General features: G+C 45.8%; 1 protein-coding gene across 1 annotated transcript in view; it reads left to right on the forward strand.

Moving 5' to 3' along the window:
• Positions 1-19,043, forward strand: part of Cox10 (cytochrome c oxidase assembly factor heme A:farnesyltransferase COX10) — a 110,204-nt gene that overhangs the window by 82,780 nt on the left and 8,381 nt on the right. The window contains exon 6 of the mRNA XM_048448254.3: positions 14,695-14,927. Coding sequence (XP_048304211.3) covers positions 14,695-14,927 — 233 coding nt within the window. The remainder of the gene's footprint in view (positions 1-14,694; positions 14,928-19,043) is intronic.

Genomic DNA, 19,043 nt, shown 5'->3' on the forward strand with positions numbered 1-19,043 from the left:
GCTGCTTACAGCCCACTTTTGTAGACAACCCAGGACCACCAACCCACTGGTGGCACCACTCACAGTCAGTAAGCAAGGCATTACCCCATGGCCTTACCTACAGGTCAGTCTATAGAAATATTTTCTCACTTAAGAGTCCTTCTTCCCAAATGACTCCAGCTTATGTGAAGTATGCTAAAACTAGCCAGCACACCAGCACAGCAATGATGTGCAGATATACAAACATATGAACAGAGATGGACAGGCAATAGAGAACAGAAATCTCCTAGGCCAGAGAAATGCAGAAGTCTAGATATTTCTTGATTCCCTAACATTTTGGTGAAACAAGCACACATGGCATAGACTGGCAAGGCCCTGAGAAGGTTAGGAGTGAAGATGAATAAAGGAGCTTTAAGACTAGAGGAGGGTGAGCGTACAAGATGGCAAAGCAGGTAGAGGTGCTTGCTGCCAAACATAACCACCTCAGTGCAATCCCCTGGGTCCACACAGCAGAAAGAGAGAACTGATTCCCACAAGTTATCCTCTGACCTCCACTAGCATCCTGTGATACGTACACACACACACAATAAATAATAAATAACAGGTATATAAATAAGTGGAATTTGGGATGTTTTATAAACGTCTAAGAGGAGTGCACCTTGACAAACCAATAGAACTCCGATTTGCAGCGTTAAGCCAAGACAGCCCTGGACACAATGGCCAGTGTAGAGCAGATGGCATACACTAGGGAACAAGGAACAGGGTGACAGGAGGTGAAAGTAGGAGAAACCATGGCAAGAATCAATTTGGATTAGCTGTAACCTGGGAAGCCAGGAGCCAGTCCTAAGTGTGGGACACTGGGGCCGAGTATCCACAGCAGGGAGAAAAATGGAGACCTGTTACATGTCCCAGAGGACCTTAGTGACAGCTGGGGGCGGGGGTGGATGCTGAGTTTCAGTGCTGAAGCTTCTCTATGCCATGGCTCTGCACTACTTTTGTCAGGTCCTGCAGCTTTTCCTGCAGGTCTCAGGGAGCCCAGGAGGTGGAGGAGCCGAGAAGAATTAGAACATAATGGCAGGGAATTTGTGAGTGTAGTGTGGGGTCTAGTCCTCAGCCCACCACCACGCAGAAGGAAAACTTCATCACTTGGGCAGGAGGGAGTCCACAGGCAGCCCTCCTCTGTGCAGGCCTCCTGCTGGCCAAATGTTGAGTGCGGACCCCCTCAGCCTTTGCTTCTGCTCCGCCTGCAGCGTCACTAGACCCGGCTCCAGCTTTAGTGGGCACAGACAGTGTTCCCTAGACTTGTGTGCACATAACCTGTGTGTCCCTTATGGATGACTTCAGGGGATTTTGAAGGATAATTTAGAGTCTAATAATTTCACCTATATAAGCTGAATACATTGTGGGACTGGGCTTCGCATGCTTCAAGATGAAAGTGTACCCAGGCCTGAGACAGCCTTAGCAGCCCGAGCACTGCTGCCTGTCCTTACAATGTGCTGTGTTTTGTACAGCTTGTTTACATGGGGGGGGAGGTGATACTGTGTATTGTTGATACGAAAGGAGTATTAAGTTAACTTACTATTTCTTAAAATAATGAAAACATGTTCTTTATATTTTAAACATGGAAATTTTCTATATTTTTTCATTAGAATCAAAAAGGGAAATAGAGCTAAAATACAGTATAATGAGAATAAAACTTTACAAAATTATATTTTTTGTGTTCCCTTTCCAAGAAAATACAGAGGGCAGTACTTCAGTTTTAATTATTGACAGTGGCCTATATAAAATGCCTGTGCTCAACCCTGGGATTCCTGGCATCAGAAAAGGCCACTTCCTTTATTGTTCTGCTATCACCATTTAAAAAGAATTTTTTGAAAGCAATTATTCATCTTAACCCATTTGGAAAATACTGCTTCCATTTTCTGTATTAGTGTCCTTATGTTAGATGGGTGCCTGAACTCATCCTTAAACATACAGGCATGGTTCTTTGCCACCAGGGTATCTTTCCTGGGCCTGCAGTGCCTTGCAGTAGCACAGGTACTTACTAGACACATCTTTACATCTTCTCTGTGTTTCCTGTGGAAACACTTGACCCTGTGGCTTTCTACTTTTTCCTTTGGCTCTGGGGCCATTGTAGCGGAATTATTTATCAGACTCTTTAGTGGCATGGGGATCACCATGTAACTATAAGCACATCACTCAGGAAGTGTCTCAAATGCGCATGAAGCCTCCTGGAGCCATGGTGCTCTTGCCTAAAGAGCTCTTGCATCTGCCTGGGAGGAAGTCTGCGGAGAAGTGCTCCAGGGGCTTCATAATGGAGCTGTCTTAACCTCGCTGTCACCTCCATGAATGTAGCCCTGTTGGAGCCAAACCACTGCATCTCTTCCCCCTGGGAACACGTGATCCCTGGCTTCACATTGACCACTTCTATTGGCAATTGGGGTTTGTCACGTACAAAGTTAAGAGGTGGTTTGCGTCCAAGGTCTATGGTCCTAAAGGATAAAATGGATTCAGTAGTTCAGAGGTGCCTGGAGGGGTGAAGTGAAGTAAATATCCCCAGTATTTTTTCCGAAGATTGACTTCAGTTCCCGTGAGGATAGGAACAAGCAGTCATCCACAGCTGATTAGAGCTGCAGTCCTAGGATCTGTGGGAGGAGCTGTTGGGAACTGGCTTGTCCTCCAGGTTCTGCCCAGTGCTGCTGAGAGCGGGTCATTCTGCCCAGACTCACCCTGAGACCTCTCCCAGGACTCTTCCAGCCATGTGCTCCCTGGGGTCACCTCTCTGGCTTAGTACCTGGACATGTGAACTTCTCTCTCCTACACAAACTTCCACCGACCAGTTGTGTGCAGTGGTTCTTTGTCTCTCCTCCTTGGAGAGAGCATCCCCCTTAGCTTTGCTGACTGCAGCTGACTTCCCGTCTCCCAGCCACCTCTGCTTCTCTCTGCAGCACACTGTATTTTGCTCTCTACCAACCCACTGCACCCCATTCTCACCTAAATTCACACATCCCTGGAATGACCAGCTCAGCCCTGGCCCCCAAAGTCTTCAGTTCAGTTCTCTAAGTACAAAGCTTCGCCTCCGCAAGAAAAAAACTTGGTAATCCAAGTATGAGCCTGGTACTTCACCCCTGAGCCAGATCCCTGGAGCAACAGAAAAGCGAACAGTAGCAGTTAACCATTAGAGATGTGCAGGGGGCACCGAGGGCGCCTGTGCCTAGTGTATGCTTGCTCTGCTGTTCATCTCAGGCCTGGGTCCACATGATAACTCTGAAGCTGCAATCCACCTCTTCCCCTTCGGGCACATGTTCACATCAAATCATGTCACCGCTTTACACTCAAGACTTAAAGGGCTTTTGTTTGGTTGGTTGTTTGGTTTTGGTTTTTTGAGACTGTGATCTAGGATAGTGATCTGTCCTAGAATTCACTTTGTAGACCAGGCTGGCCTCAAACTCAGAGATTCGCTATTTTCTGCCTCCCAAATATTGGGACTAAAAGTGGGCGCCGCCACACCCGACTGAAATTTCTTAAACTTAGCAGTAGCTGTGTTTGTTTCGCCTAGGAAGCGGAGGCTTGCCCCCTCTCCCCTCTCCTCTTCTCCATCTGACACAGGTCTTCCCCAGCATTGTTTCACTGTTCTGTCAAGGTTGAAGCTGTTTTTTCGAGAGTACAGAGGGATGTAGAAACTTGTAATCTACTGTCTTCATCAAACTTGAACTTCTCCAGTTTAAACTTCCAATGTCCTATATGAGTAGTAGTTCAGTGATGCCCCTGTCCCTGGTCTGCCCTGTTAAATTCATATTTCTTAATAGCATCAAGGCCTATTGTTTCTTGTAAATGTTTTAGAATTCTCCCTTTTATTCCCACTCATCAGAATGTATTAATTACCTGTGGTGTGCTTTGTTTGTGTGATGCTGAAAACATCATAAAGTGGGCAGGGAAACTGGATGTATGGAATGCTTAGCAGACAGGGCTGGGCAGCCCCAGAGTGCTTGCTAAATGAAATTAATAAATTGGTGTGAACAGGAAGGTCTGAGAAATAATAGCAGACACAGAGAAGGACAGAGTATACACAGCATGCTTCCTGGCAAGGGTCCCTGGACTAAGCCTTTCTTCCTGTTACTTTGAAAAACATCTGTATTTTGATTGCGTCTCCTTTGAATTTTCCATTTTCCAGCTTGGTGATGCTGACAGAAATAATAGATGTCAACATTAGTTTTTCCAAGTTAATGGATCAGATGAGGGTGATCCATGATGTGTAAGCTTAGGTGTGGGCTGTAAGCAGGGGAGATTGCCCGATAAGAGCTGAGCGCAAGGTTATTTGGAAAGGATAAATGGAAACCCTTGGAATCAGGGTCAGCCATACTTGTCTTGAAAATGAATGATAAAGATTGAGTTTTAGAATGAAATGAATGGATTGTTTAGTTGGCATTATAACTTAAAGAGCAGGGTTTAGCTTAAGTATTATAGAGACTTACAGAAGACATTTTTCAAATTTACTGAAGGTTTTACCAGTAAGCACTTAAGCAAATGTAAACATTGTGTGGGCTGCAGGGGAGCTCTGAGTATTAGTCACCACCTAGTCATGCTGGTCTAGTGGACACGTCCCCGGCCAGGCACAGGCCTGCACAGCTTCGAAGGCTTGTTATGATTAGTCTCTCAGTGTGTGTATACTGCTAATGTAATAAGAACATAAACATTTGGTAAGTATAGAAATTTCTTTTGGTAACATTAACCAGTGATTTGAAGCAGCAGGAAAAACAAATTTGGTCTCAACTTAGTTGCAGAGGTGTTAATGTAAAGAAGATTGTTCTGGAAATAAGATCGTTCAGTATCATGAACCATAGAGTTGAAGAATCAGCAGAAAGGCTTTGTACATATCATCATGCTTAGTCATTGCTGGGGTAAGCAAGGGGCACACTGGGAGTCTCTGAAAGCCACGGTCTTCTTGGTAGTCAGGAGACAAGGGAGAAAGCATGCATGACTGAAGCGCTCTGAGTTCTTAATGCTTGTTGATGTTGGCCCTGTGTGTGATGGGCATTTTAGGTCCCACGGCCCTTCTTACAGCTGTAAGGTATCCAGGCAGTCAAATATTCACTTGAAGAAATAGTTATCATATCTTAGGAACTTAGTCTATGTTTTGGTTTTTCCGTTTGTTTCGTTAAACATTAACCAAGCTTCATGTAGGCTGATGTCCCCTCTGAAGACTGGACATGTGCAAATGCTATTCCTGTTGGTGGGTGTAAGTGTAGGCTTAGGAGTTGCCTATTTTGATTTGCGGTACTTTTATTGGGCATCACTTTTAGGTACAGAGAACATCAAGTTGTATACTACAGACTCACTGCACTAAAAAGTATAGCCTGGGAGATGTACCGACCCTATTCACACAAAGACCAAGAAGGGTTGCAAGAGCCCCTGAACAGACATGGAGGCCCTGCTCCTGCGGGTGGAGGGGTTTTGAAAGAGAAAGGTGAAGAAAACTGTTCTTGGAAAATTTTTATTAGTGTTACTGTGCCATTGCATTTCTTTTCTGGAGGTGCTGGGGATGGATGGGCTAGGGCTTCGTGCAGGCTAAGGAGCCATTCTTACACTGATTCTACCTTTAGTTTTTGTCTGTCCGTGAGATGAAGAGAAGTATGGGGAGCAGCATTCATAAAGTTAGCAGACACTTTCCTGCCTAGACCCAAGAGAGCAAACAGAGCAAGCTGAGATTATATTAGCTGCTGTGCTTACCTTAGTTGCCAGCACTTAAAAACAGAAGAAACTCGCATCAAACCTCATGTTCCCAGACCCAGGTGATACACCCCTACATGTTGTCTGCCAAGCACAGCCTCTACCACTCTTTCTTTTAAGTAAGCCCATGTGCCTCCTTCCTGTTGGCAGCTGGTTCCTGCTGTGGCTTCATTTGCTAGCCCTGTCCCAGATTAAGCATGCAGATTGTGGGGAGCAGGATAATGCATACCGCTAGGCGCACATACAGCCTCCATCATCTCCGAACCTGTCGGGACACAAGATCCACCTTCATTTTTTTAAATTGTGCTTAGTAAAGCCTTGCAAAGACTCCAAGATCCATTAACTCTATTTTGCATAAGTGAATAAAGTCCTATAAATTAAAAACTAAAGGGAAAGTTAGAAAGTTAAAACATCCACCTCAAGTAAAAGAAGAAAAGTACGGGTCTTCTGTACTGTGGGCACTGGCTGTCAGAGGGTGAAGAACAGGTGTTTCGGTGGTAGCCCTGCCCAATGGCTTAAGTAGATTCAGAGACTGTACTTCTGCACTAGGAACTGATTTTCGTAGGTGGATCAAAGTATTTGTGCTGGTTTGAGTAAGAATAGCCCCCATACACTCATACATTTGAATGTTTTGTTCCCAGTTGGTAGACTGTTTTAGGAAGATTAGGAGGCATGGGCATTGTTGGAGACAGTGTATCACTGAAGGTGGGGCTTTGAAGTTTACAAAGCCCATGCCAGGCCCATTCTCACTCCCTGCCTTGCTTATAGATCAGTTGTGAGCTCTCAGCTGCAGAGCCATGCCTGCCTGCTGCTACCACACTCCCCTGCCTCAGGAACAAGGCCCCACTAAATGCTTCCTTTTATAAGTTGTTTTGGTGGTGATGTCTCTTCACAGCAGTAGAACTGAGTAGCTAAGAACTAAGAACTAAGCAGTAACTAAGACATTGTTGGAATCACCTGCCCCCGCCACTCAGACATTCTGAACTGTTTGTTCTGTAATTTAGGTGAGTTGGTGTGGCACCCTTCCAGAGTGCTGGCTGCTGCTTCTTGTCTGAGGAGGTTAGCTCAGAAGTCTGCCATGTCTTGCCCAGCTTGGCCCTAGAAACCTGACTGAAGTAACAAGGAGTGAAGAAAGGGCACAGATAGACACACATTCAGAGAAGCTGGGGTCTGGTGGGCCACTGTTGTTCATTTAACTAGAAACTTGGTGTTATATACACGAGGAGGAGCTTAGTAAGGTCTCTGTGGGTCAGTTCTTAGGCCATGGTCATGGAGGAGGCTGTGGAGAGAAGTCTTAGACTACAGTCATGGAGAAGGGAGCCATGGTGGCTAGTTTTAACACACACTGTTAAGGGTCTTTCAGTTGGTTTTTAAAATTCCTTTAGTATAAGCAGATGTACTGGTTTCTTCCTTCAAAAAATTTTTTTCATATACTACAACCTCCATGTTCTAAGTATAATCAATAGTAAATAGAAATATTTGTTACATCTCTTACATTCCTCTTAAATGTGGTTTAAAACTTAGTCTTTTAAAATAGGCTTTATAACCTCATTTTCTTTAAGTCCTAAAATTATACCACTATTCTGCTGCTTTATCATATCTACAGCTTGAGACTTATCAGAAATAGAAAATTCCTAATAAGATTGGAGGAAGACATTTTCAGAGCAGTTATCTGTGGACCTTCTCCAAAAACTCATTTCAGAGCTCAAGCACGGGATTTATGCAGGAAATTAAAGTTAAATTGGCTTGATTTGGTGAACATTTAAGCTTTTCTTTTGTTTTTGAAGAAAGGAAATTTTATTTTGTAATTTAAAAATCATTTGTGCGGGAAGGATGGCCAAGAGTATAAGATTAATTTTTGAATAGGCCAATTACCTGTGTTCATAAAGCTTAATTTAATGCAGTGTTTCCTGGACCCCCAACATACTGCTTAAACAGAAGGGTTCAGTTTCCCCAGGAAGTTATTTAAAAGTCAAATAATTTAAATTATATTTATTAAGTGCAATACATTGAAAAATTAATCCGTGTATTTCTCCTTCAATAGAGCTATATCAGGACCAGTATTTAGTAAACAAAGCCATGTTCCATTCCAAGGGAGGAAAGTCAGACCCTTGAAAATATGTGGATAAACCCCCATTCTTGGTCTGTCAGTTTCTCTTCGGTAGTAGCCTTGGGCAAGAAAGGCAGTAGAGAAATTCCATAATTTAAAATGTAATTCAGTTTGCATGTCAGTTTTGAAGTAAATCATCCAGCCCTCATCATGAACTGTGAACCATGAACCTCTTTGCATGAGTGGCTGAGTATGAAGGAGCTCTCTTGGTCAGTCCACCCTCCCACACTGCCAGACAGGGCTGTTTGCCTTGTCCCTACACGTACTCATACCCTTAAATCACCAGGCAGTGAAACTGCATATCACCATACTAAAGCTTGGTCACCTATTGTCATACCCTCTGCATATTCATTTCTGGTCTTTCCCATACCAATTCAGTCCAGCCAGATCCGTGCAGCGACCCTAGTGCCTCTGATCCCACTGGACACTGTCACAAGTGACAAGGTTGGGAACACCAGCATTTTTTGAAGATCATTCAGGTTTTGCCTATTGCTAGTCCATTTTCTGTGATTTGATAGAAGAAAATTAATTTTTTTATTTAAGTTGTAACTGCGAATAAAAATATCTGTATATAAATAAAATACCTGCAAAAAAAGTCCTTTGTCTGTAGGTTTAGAAATAAACCAGGGAAAGACTCACTCTGCGTTTTCAAAGCCCCTATATCCAGCTCTGCTGAAAGGGTCCTCCCTACTTAAATAATGCCATCTCATTGTGTGTGTTCTTTCATGTAGCTGATTTTACAGTGAGAGCCCACGGGACTTGTGCCTGTGTGTTTAATGTCTGTCTTCCTTTCTAAATAAAACGTCCCTGTTTTCCTGTCTGTTCTGCTGCCTGGGTAGTGATTAACTGTCCAGGTAGTGAGAAGTGGGGATGAATGAGTAAACAAACAAACAAGGGAAGTCCCTTGCACACGTTGGGTGCCCTGTGCTCCATCCATAAGAGGTTCCATGAAGAATTTGTTCCCCATTTAGCTGAAGTTACAGAGGAAGAACTCTGCACAGGGGGCACAGCTGGACACGGGAGACCCTTTCCTCCCCTGTGCCTTGCTAACGAGCCTTCTTACCTAAATGAGGAACAACACTGGAAGAGCCCTCACTCCAACCCCATCTTTTTGTTGAGGAAACAAAGGACCTGACAGCTTCTCCCAGGCAGTTGCACTGTTTCGTGAGTGGTTAAACATCCGGATGAGACCTAGACTCAGGGTGCCTGTGTCCTGGCCATTGTGCTGGCCATTCTGCCATCAGGAAAGCAGACAATAGGAACAAAATTAAAAGACTTTAAATAATTTTGCTGAGAAAATGTTTAGCAGGCACTGGAGCAGGGGTAGGGCTCCAATGACCCAGGGTTAGCAGTCACCAGCACTTTGACCACCCTTCAACTTCTTCTTAGGGGTCTTTGTAGTAGTACTTTGTACTACTACACAAGCCCACAAGTAACAGCATGGAGACTTACTACTAATCATGAAAACTTGGCCTTTAGTTTTCATGTCCTCAGCTAGCTCTTATAACCTTCATTAATCTGCTTCAGTTAATCTACATTCTATGTGACTCGGTTTCCTCTCCTCTGTACTATATACCCAACTTGATCCGTGTCTCGCTGGCGTCTTGCATGCCTCAAGTCATTCCTTCGACTTCCTCTCTCTTCCTGGAAGTCCCACCTTTTCTCTCTTGCCTAGCTATTGACTATTCAGCTTTTTATTAAATCAGTCACAGTGACACATCTTCACAGTGTACAAAAGAATTATCCCACAACAATACTTTTAGTGGTACACACACTTGAAGCTGTTTGACTAAGTCATTTTAGGTGAGCCAGGGAAACCAAGGGACACACCATTTCTTTGCTAGCGACTACTGTTGCTAGGTCATGACCCCATGTTCTTTCTGCTGGAACAGGTCAGGGGGAGCATGCATTGAGAGGCACTTAAAGTGGGTGGGTGACCTGCCCTGGCCAACCACAGTGAGCACTGAGTTTAGTGGTTCCTGTAGGCCCAGAAAGTATGGCTTTGCCATGTGAATGCCAGCACTGTGTTGGCAGTGAGGTGGCATAGTTTGTGACCTGTAGCAAGCCTGGCTGGAGTCTTACCTGTTTCCCAGGTTAAGCCACTGCTTCTAATCTGTGAGCCACACCCAGAAACACTGTGGAGGGTGGGCCCGGAAATCCATTCCTGGCTCTGGACCCAAGGGAACCCAAGGAGGCCTGCTGAGCCTTTCTCCTCAGCTTACCCCCTGGCAGCCAGCTGTGACACGCCAGATGGACATGAACTGCTAGAGAGTTAACGCATATAAAGAGCAGAACGGGAATAGGGAGGTTTAAAACCGAGTTCTAAATGCGGAATAAAGTGAGTCAGGAATAAAAGAGGTGGTTCCACTTCCTGTGTCAGCGCCTTATCTCCGTGTTGGAGACCTGGAGACCCTTCAAGGAAGGGAGGTGCAGATGGGCTTTCCGCAGCAGTCGAGCAGTCGCTAAACGGTGTGACCAGGGGATGGTGTACAGGGTAGCTGGCCTGAAATCACAGGAATGGCTGCCCTCAGTCTGTGACCTGTGATATTTCACTCTCATCGTGTAAGCAGAGTCTTTGTTCTGTTTAACAAGGTAAGAAAGGGACACTTTTTTCCAGGTGAAAAACAGGTGTCTGTTGCTTGCTGCCTGTGGCCCTTGCCGGGCCTAAGAGCACATACACAGCAGAAAGTGCCAGGCTTCTACAGCTTTAATATCGCGGTGATGCTGTCGCTTTCCTGGCAAACTGAACTTTAAGACGTAGCCCAGTTGCCACTAGCTATATTCTCTCTTCCCGAAACCATTCTCCTTGCCTGCTTCTTCCTCCCAAGTTTCAGAGACCAGTAACCCTCTGGTGGTAGAATTACATTGGATACTTTTTTTTTTAATTTTTAGAATTACATGTATTTGTGTGTGAGTGTGTGTGTGTGTGTGTGTGTGTGTGATAGGACATGTGGTAATCAGAGGACAATTTTTAAGAGTTGTTTCTTTCCTTTCACCAAGGAATCTGGGGGTTAACCTCGGGTCATCAGGCTTTGAGAGAGCACTTTCCCCACTTAGTCATCTCGCAGAGCCTTCTCTGCCGCTCTGCCCTTCTCCCTCTCATCCATCGTCAGCTCTCAGTATAAACTTTCCTTCCAGTCAGATGTGGTAGTGCACACCTTTAATGCCAGCACTCATTAAATAATTAAGTAAACACTATAAGATAGATTCATGTCCTCCTTGAAACATTTCTACTCTGCCCTCCCATCGTGGCTCACTGAGGTAGGTACCCCCATGTCTCCCTGTTTCATACAGCCAGCGGGGAGCAGGAGAGCGAGCAGTCTGTCCTCTGTCTTACAGCCTGTGTCTGCACTTCAGCCATGGCTGTTCTTTGTGCTTTGTCAGGAGGTGCAGTAGGTAAACAACGAGGAAAACCCAAGGAGCTCAGATGGGAGACTGCACACCACCGACAGATCCCACAAACCTGAGCTGACCCAGGAAATCTGAGGGTCTGCACACGCTGGGACACTTTGGATTCAATTAATGAGCCAGCCTATAAACCCAAGCCCAAGACTACCTTCAAGTTCTTTTACTTGCATTGGGTCTGTTTCTCACCAGAAAAATGAGGAGATACTATGCTCTCTAAGTATACTGTGTTAATTGTAGGAGTCGGCTCTGTTGTTGTTTGTTGCTGTTGTGGGAGCGGTTGTGGTATTTGTTTTGGAGATATATGATGCTGTTTTCCATCGATCCTGTTGGCAATTGTTGGTTCGGTTTTGCTTCGTTTTTAGTGCCATTTCCACATCCACGGTGTTAATGTAGATTATGGAAGTGGGCACTCTTCTGTGCCACTGGCGGGAGTGACCGCTGTGCAATACAGGCTGGCAGCAGGTGTCATACCATGCATCTTAAAATGTGCACATCAACAGCAGAGCCTGGTGGCTCTAAAGCAGCAGGATAGTGCATACCATCTCTCTGCAAGGTCTCCTAAGTGGAGCCATGAGCAGAAGTCTCCATGAGAAGTTCATCCAAGTAGTACCTGAATTTTTAAAATGATAAAAATACTGTATTCATAAAGGGTATGTTGATTAAGTTGTCATATGTCCATAGAATAAGCCACTTTGTAACCATCTACGCTGATATAAACCAAGTAGTGACATGGAGAATCCGAAGATTTGGGAAATTAAAGAAGTAGCAAAATCATAAATGAATATTTACTTTCAAAGTAACTGTAGGACAAGAAAAGGCTGAGGTGTAAACCATATCTATCTCGGACTCATTTAGAATTTCTTCTTTTTTATTTTTATAGTTGCAAATTTTCTGAGTTGAATGTGCATTACATTTACAATTAGAATTTTAGCAAAAATGAAATACAAGAGGATAATGGACCTGAGGACTGAAGTTTGCCGCTTGGGGCACTCTCTCCTGGTGCTGGGCTTCCCAGGGCATGCTGGGTAAATATCCTCATTCTTGTTTGTGCAGCCTGTTGGCCTACTTGGTTTTCATTCATGCCCCTGAGCACATTGATTTAGATGCCAAGATCAAACCTCATGATTTCTGTGATTCTAACACAGGTCAGAAACTAAACTTCCACCCCAAATTGCCTATCTCAATAAATTAAATTCACGTGTGCGTCTCTGAAAGGGCTTTTCATAGCACTAACACCCTGAATCCAACTGCTTCCCAGCCCTTGGCGACTGGAACAACCCTCTTCTTCTTCCTTTTTTTTGCCCCAAAAGAAACACAAGGGCCAATTCAGGAAAAATAAATATGTTTATGAGCCACATTTTTCCTGCCAGAAAATAAAACCAGCCTTTTGGAGTTCCATGTATGGGAAGAGCTGTTCTCATAAACTGGAAACCACCTTTTTGAAAGAAAACAGAATGCTTACATGGGTCTTACTGCCTCTGCGCTCCTTTCTCGGCATGTATGATAACACCTACGCAGCTTCCTGATCTTTCATCTGGACAGTTCCAGACAGTTCCAAGTCAGTCAGTGTTTGTCCCGGCCTTAGGAATGAAATGGAGGAGATAGAGGTGCATGTCCAGTTTAGAGCCCCACTCCATCTGTATCTTCAGTTTGAAGATGATGTGCCTAGCAGGATCTCCTTGGGGAGACAGGCACATTCGAGGATGTGTGGAGTAGGAAGACAATAGGATTTAACAAATGGGGAGGGGGGGGGAGATGACTCGGCAGCTAGGAGCTCTCCGTGCTCTTGCTGAGGACCCGAGTTTTGTTTCCAGCACCCACATAGTGGTTCACAGCCATCTGCAGTTCCTGGGGATCTGAATCTTCTGGCCTCTTCAAGTACCAAGCACACACATAAAATAATAAATAAATAAATAAATAAATAAATAAATAAATAAATAAAAGAGATTAGTCAGGAAAATGAGTCAAAGCAGAAGTGCAGAGTGTGTCCTTAAAAACAAAGGGCAGCCACTTCTGTAATCTGAGGTCTTGTCACTACCATGTGAGAAGGAAAGGCATGTGTCCCCATGGAGAGCTAAAGGTGGGCAGTAAGTTCAAGATCACAGGAGACACAGGCTGGAGATCACGTCTAGCCAGGTGCTGCGATAGTAAACCATCCTCTTGAAATGGTCTGACCTGTGTGTTTTCAGGACCTTTTCCCAGCAGGAGCAGAAACAGTAGATCACAGAAAGGGGAATTGTGGGGATGGGGGTGATAGACAGACAAATGGAAGAAAGGCTGAGGGTGCCTGAGTATTTCAGGAGTCATCGGCCATGGAGTCTGCACCCAGGTCTTAGTGAAAGCCATGGTTCTTCTGTGACCTTAGGATGGCCACATGTCCGTGTGTGCTCCCACTTTCCTGAAAACCCCATTCTGCTCTGTCCACCTTCCAGGCAGGGCGACCACAGCCTCTGGGTAGAAAGGGGGCCAGCTAAGTGAGAGTCAGAGTGAGCTGCTGGGCCCTCCTTCTTCTCCACTCCCATCTCCTGTGGGGCTGGGGGAGATTGAGTTCAAATTCAGCATCATTCTGCAAATTAGTCCTTCTTAGAGGGCCCAGCTGACAGTCCAGAGCACCCCTCCTCAGTGGGAGCACACCGCAGCCTTGGCAACAGGAAGGTGTTATCTCAATTGATTGCATCCCTTCGAGAAATGACATTTTTTAAACCAGAACCCTCTAGAAGCTGCTAACTGGTGACTAGAGCTTCTCATGAAGCATTTTGTGGCCCCTGTAGTTGCGTGGGTCTGGGACACTGCAAACATGAATTTCTTGGGAGTTGAATTGTAGCTTTCACAGAGAAAACACAGTCTTGAGTGACCTACATTGATTCCCTGAGAGAAAATAACTGTGTATATAAGCAGGAACCAGGAGGTCCACACTTTTCTATCCCCACAAAGTTTTTCACATTGTAGAATGTTCTTTCACATGCATAGCCCTCTGTGACCTCTTGTTGAGAATCACAGTCACAAACCAGGTTACATCTTTGGCAGTTGCACCGGCCCTGGTGTCAATTGATGTCATGGGATTACAGGGCCTAAAACTTGTAATTTACCGAAGTTGATGCCGTGCAGATTCCCTGGGGCAGTCATCGCTGTTTGGAATCGATTTGGGGACACTTTAAAGTGCAAGCAAATGAGTAGAATGTCTTGTGGAAGGGATCCTGTCTTTGTCCAGAACTTGTTTTATTGTTTGTGTCTGTCCCTTATTTAGTAACAGTTAGAACAGAGCCCAAAGAGGAGATGAGGAATGCAAGGGGGCGCCACCTCCTACCTGGGCTTCTTTCTAGTCTCAGGAAGACTCCTCACACCTAGGAAGAAGGTCCCATCCCATTCAGTGGATGTGAAGATGCTGGCTCCTCATCAGTGCAGGCTCTGGGCTGCGGGCCAGAGCTAAGTGGACTGTATTCACTATGTCCTCTGCTCTCTTCCAGCCCATTGCTAGCTGTGTCTTTTGCCACCTGTTGTGCGGTGCCAGGAGTGGCCCTGCTGACCTGGGGAGTGAATCCACTCACAGGGGCCCTGGGGGTCTTCAACATTTTCCTGTACACCTGTTGTTACACACCGCTGAAGAGGATCAGCATCGCCAATACCTGGATTGGAGCCGTGGTTGGAGCCATCCCCCCTGTCATGGGCTGGACAGCCGCAACCGGAAGCCTTGATGCTGGTGAGTATCTCCTGGTGCAACACTGAGGCTTTTCTCCACAGACAGGCTGGTGAGAGCCAGATGCAAGAGTTCATGAGTCTTCCAGTGAACTCGGCACTCACCAGTCGGGGCTCCATGGGGCTCACTGCAGTTCCGTTTCACTCCAGTGATTCCTACGACAATGTATTGATGGGGCATCCCGTGTCATCCTGACATGGGAGACCTAGGGAAGACTTAAGAGAAAACAGGAGGCCTGTGACTGCAGGTAAAGTGAGGAAAAGCCCTGAAAAAAGTGATCACCTGAAGGCCAGTCTGTGGGGAAGGGATGTGGAACTGGCCTGCTGTTCCCTGCTGAAGCCATGTCACCTAGCTGACTGGCCTCCTTCCTTCCCCTGGAGTAGGCTCATTTTCCTTGTGAAAGGACAAATTATCTTCATTAGCTCCTCGTTTACTTTTACATGGTTTGCTTAAATTGTTCATGCTGTCTACAGTAAAACCATTCAGTGGGTCTCCATTTTTTGGTGGTATGTCACAACTGGATTTGTGGGGTGAAAATAGCTCATTTTACCATCTGTGAGGGGAGCGTCACAGTCTGATTAGTCAAGTAATTAGTGTTTTGACCGACACTTAGGAAGGAAGTGGTGAGGTTTCCTGCAATATATGTAAGTACATATTTTTCACATGAGAGATCAAAAGGCAGTTGGCCATAAACCGTTGCCCTGTAAGCCACATTTCTGAAACTTTTCATAAAAGCTCTGATTTGGCAAATGCATAAATGTGATTACACCTTTGCCATGATCGTCTCCGAAAATGGTTTTAATATCCTGTAAGTGGTGGGTTTTAATGAATGTACAAATACAGCATTCTAAAGCTCACGTGCTCCTTTGCCCTGTGATAAACCCAGCTTGAGCCTCATCCACGTGGGAGGCAGGCAGCAGAAGCAAAGGGCTATAAAGCAAGAGCTGGGCCAGCCCCTGTTTGCTGCTGACCTCGGACCTGAGCTTGACCTTTCTCCCAGTCTTCTCGTCTTGTACTGATGATGATCTCTCTTTGTGGAGGAGTTCTGAGGACAGATGGGTTGTTACTGTAGTTGGACCTGTGCTGCCACACCAGATTAAGTCATTTGTATGAGAAAGATGTATACTTATAGGAGCTGGGACATCCAAAGTTAAAAACCCAGCAACTGTGCCATCAGGTAAAGGCTTTTGCCAACAAGTCTGGTGACCTGAGTTCTACATGACCTTTCTATAATCCAAAATTTAATTGTATATAGACTTGTTAGTGATGGGTGGCCGAGGGGCCAGGCATGCCTTGTTCACAAAGAGTACGCAGCTGTCTAGAAAATGATACAGAACCCAGTATAAGACAGAAGATTTCTGAAGACACCAAGAGAAGTTCCTCTGTCAATTCTCGACACTGACTTCTGTTCTTTGTCTTAGATTCTTGTAACCCTACTGCTCGGGGGACTGGGGAAGAAGGACCACAAATTTGAGGCAAACCCTGCAAAACACTTTCAAAAAGGAAAAAGATACATCATGTACCTAACCCTTAAGGGTCTGTCCAGAAAAGGTAGCAATAGCTCCGTGTATGAAGCATTCATCCAACAGAGCCGAGATCAGAACGAGCAGATCTACGAGTTTGTCTTTCAGAGGACAGAATGTAGGAGAGTGTTGTAAAGTATTCGTTGCTGGCTTTTCAGGAGCTAAGTTGACTGCAATTCAGTTAATGCAGTTTAGTCACCTCTGCCCTGTTGAGGATGGTAGCTGCTAACCGTGGATGACTGTTTAATTTTTAAATCAAATAAGCCTAGATTTCCTCAGTTCCACTAGCCATCATTCAGGTGTCCAGAGCCACATTTGGTTCATAGCTGCCATACTGACAGCACAGAGCAGAACCTTTGTTTAAGGTTCAAATATGACATGTCCCTTAAAATGTTTAAGGTTGAAAGGCTTGGTCTCCAGTGGCAGCAACACTGAGATGCGGTGGGGGCTTTAAGAGACAGTGGATCAGAGTTGGATAAAGTAGATCATTTGAATACATCCTTACAGGGGCCAGGGCCTAATTTTTCTTTCTGACTGCTCTAAGTGAGCAACCTCCTCTGCCACATGCCTGCTTCCCTCATGAACTACCTCCTCCAGGTCCAACATGACTGGGCAGATGGTGGTCTGAATTGTGAGCTACGAGACACCTTTCATCTGTTTTCAGTGTTCGTCACATCAATAAGAAGGTAGAACAGTTTCTGTCAGGTAGCTCACTCAGAAAGCACTGCCTAGAAGCAGAGACTGTCTTCCTGAAGCCATGTCAACTCCTTGATGTGTGTGGCCTTTTAACAGTGGGTGCCGTATGAACCTGTCCCTGTCCTGCTAAACCAAAGCACCGCTTCACAACTCAGTGCCCGTTCATTTTTCCCAGATGCTGCTGGGCCGCTGAGCATGCAGCTCAGACAGCCCGAGAATGTCACATGTAACAAGTTCCCAGGTGCTGCTGATGCCCCTGCTCCAAGAACCACACTCTTCAAACTCACAAAGGCAGAATCCCGAAGAGCTCTAGCCTTACGAACCTCAGAAATACCTAGAGCGTGGGGCCGATGCTTCAAGCTGTACAGACAGTGGTGCGTTGTCTACAGAGGTTGGCGAGCGCCAGGGTTCTGCTCTTGGGAGATGTGGATGGGATGCGGATGGGTAGAAGGAGCTTTTCTGAGGGGGAAATGGCAAACACTTTCCTTTCTTGTGTAGTACTCCAGACCATTTCATCTTTGAGCCTCAGAGTAGGGACTTCAGAGAAGCCAGGAGTGGCAGGACTTGGAATACCACACTTACCGGAAGAGGAAATGGGAGATGAAGTGGGTGTCGAATTAGTGAAGCAAGAGCAGCTGGGAGACCTGGCAACTGCCTGTCTACCATCTTACCAAACTAGTGCCCATAGTCACTTCATCATGCAGGTGTTGAGGGCCTATGTGTACTTGACTTTGAGAGATACAAAACTGACTCAAACCCCTGTGCTCGTGAAAATCATGGCTGAGCTTATCCTAGGAGAGGCAGACAGACATTACTTAAGGATGGACAAGCTTTAGTGTCTCCTGACGGCATGGGCTCACACCTTCCACATGAGTTCAGGAAGACTTTAGAGGCCAGTTGATGGGAAGGATTGTGAGTGTATTGAGAGCTGGGATAGTGCAGTGTGGGCCGAGATGGTACCTTCAATGACTCCCTGCAGAGGAACTGATAGTACAGTCAAAGAAGCTAGAGACCCTGGGGCAACTGAACCTGCAAGGAGATCGGGCTTATCTCTGTAGCGAAGTGCAGCAGGTTCTCCTGGGTACTGGAGACTCGAGCATTGGTAGAGCCTGCCTTCACCACTGTCCTAGGCCCATGTGCCTCTCTCCTCCAACACCCACCGCTGCATACCCTCTGCCCTTCCTTATAGGACTTTGCCCATCCTAGGCCTGCCCTTCATCCTCCCAGGTCATTGTTTCACCTTGCAAGTATTTCGGTGAAGCATTAGTCTGATTGCCCTCTGAAAGAACAACTTGTTAATACCAGCAAGATGGGGGTAGACAGAAGCTGTCTGAAAGGAGGCAGATTGACTGACTATTTTCCATTCCTTTGTCACCCACTGCCACCCCCAGGGAACCAGGGCCCGCCGTAACCAGCAGCAACACTTTAGTGTCCCTGACCATGCCTCCCTCTGCAAAAGATTAGCTGGGCTCGGTAGATAGAGGTCAGGATGGCAGCAAAGCTGCTGGGCAGTAGATGAGGTGGAAGGCCTTTAGCCCTACCTGTAGGGCGTACATGACGAAGACGGCGGGTGTGGGGGGGCCTGTGTGTCACAGTAACCCACAGAGAAAGGTTAGGACCACATCCAGAAGCCCGTTTCCTCCCTTGGTGGCATGGGTTTTTCTGTAGTGTCTGTGCTGGACACAGACTGCTGGGCGATGAAGTGTTTTCTTGGCCTCTCCTCTCGCCTGGAAGGACAAGAAACATGGAGGGAGTATGTCCCATGGATTGCTGAGTCTTTTCCCACAACTGCTTTGATTTTTTTTTTTTTTTTTTTTTGTACCAGATGGTGGAAAAGAATTTGTGTTGAGGGTGCCCCAGTCAGGAAGGTCCCTGGAGGGCTTTGGATCTGCCTGGCCGT

The sequence above is a fragment of the Myodes glareolus genome, chromosome 9, assembly GCF_982192425.1.
Source record: "Myodes glareolus chromosome 9, mMyoGla1.1, whole genome shotgun sequence".
NCBI lineage: Eukaryota > Metazoa > Chordata > Mammalia > Rodentia > Cricetidae > Myodes > Myodes glareolus.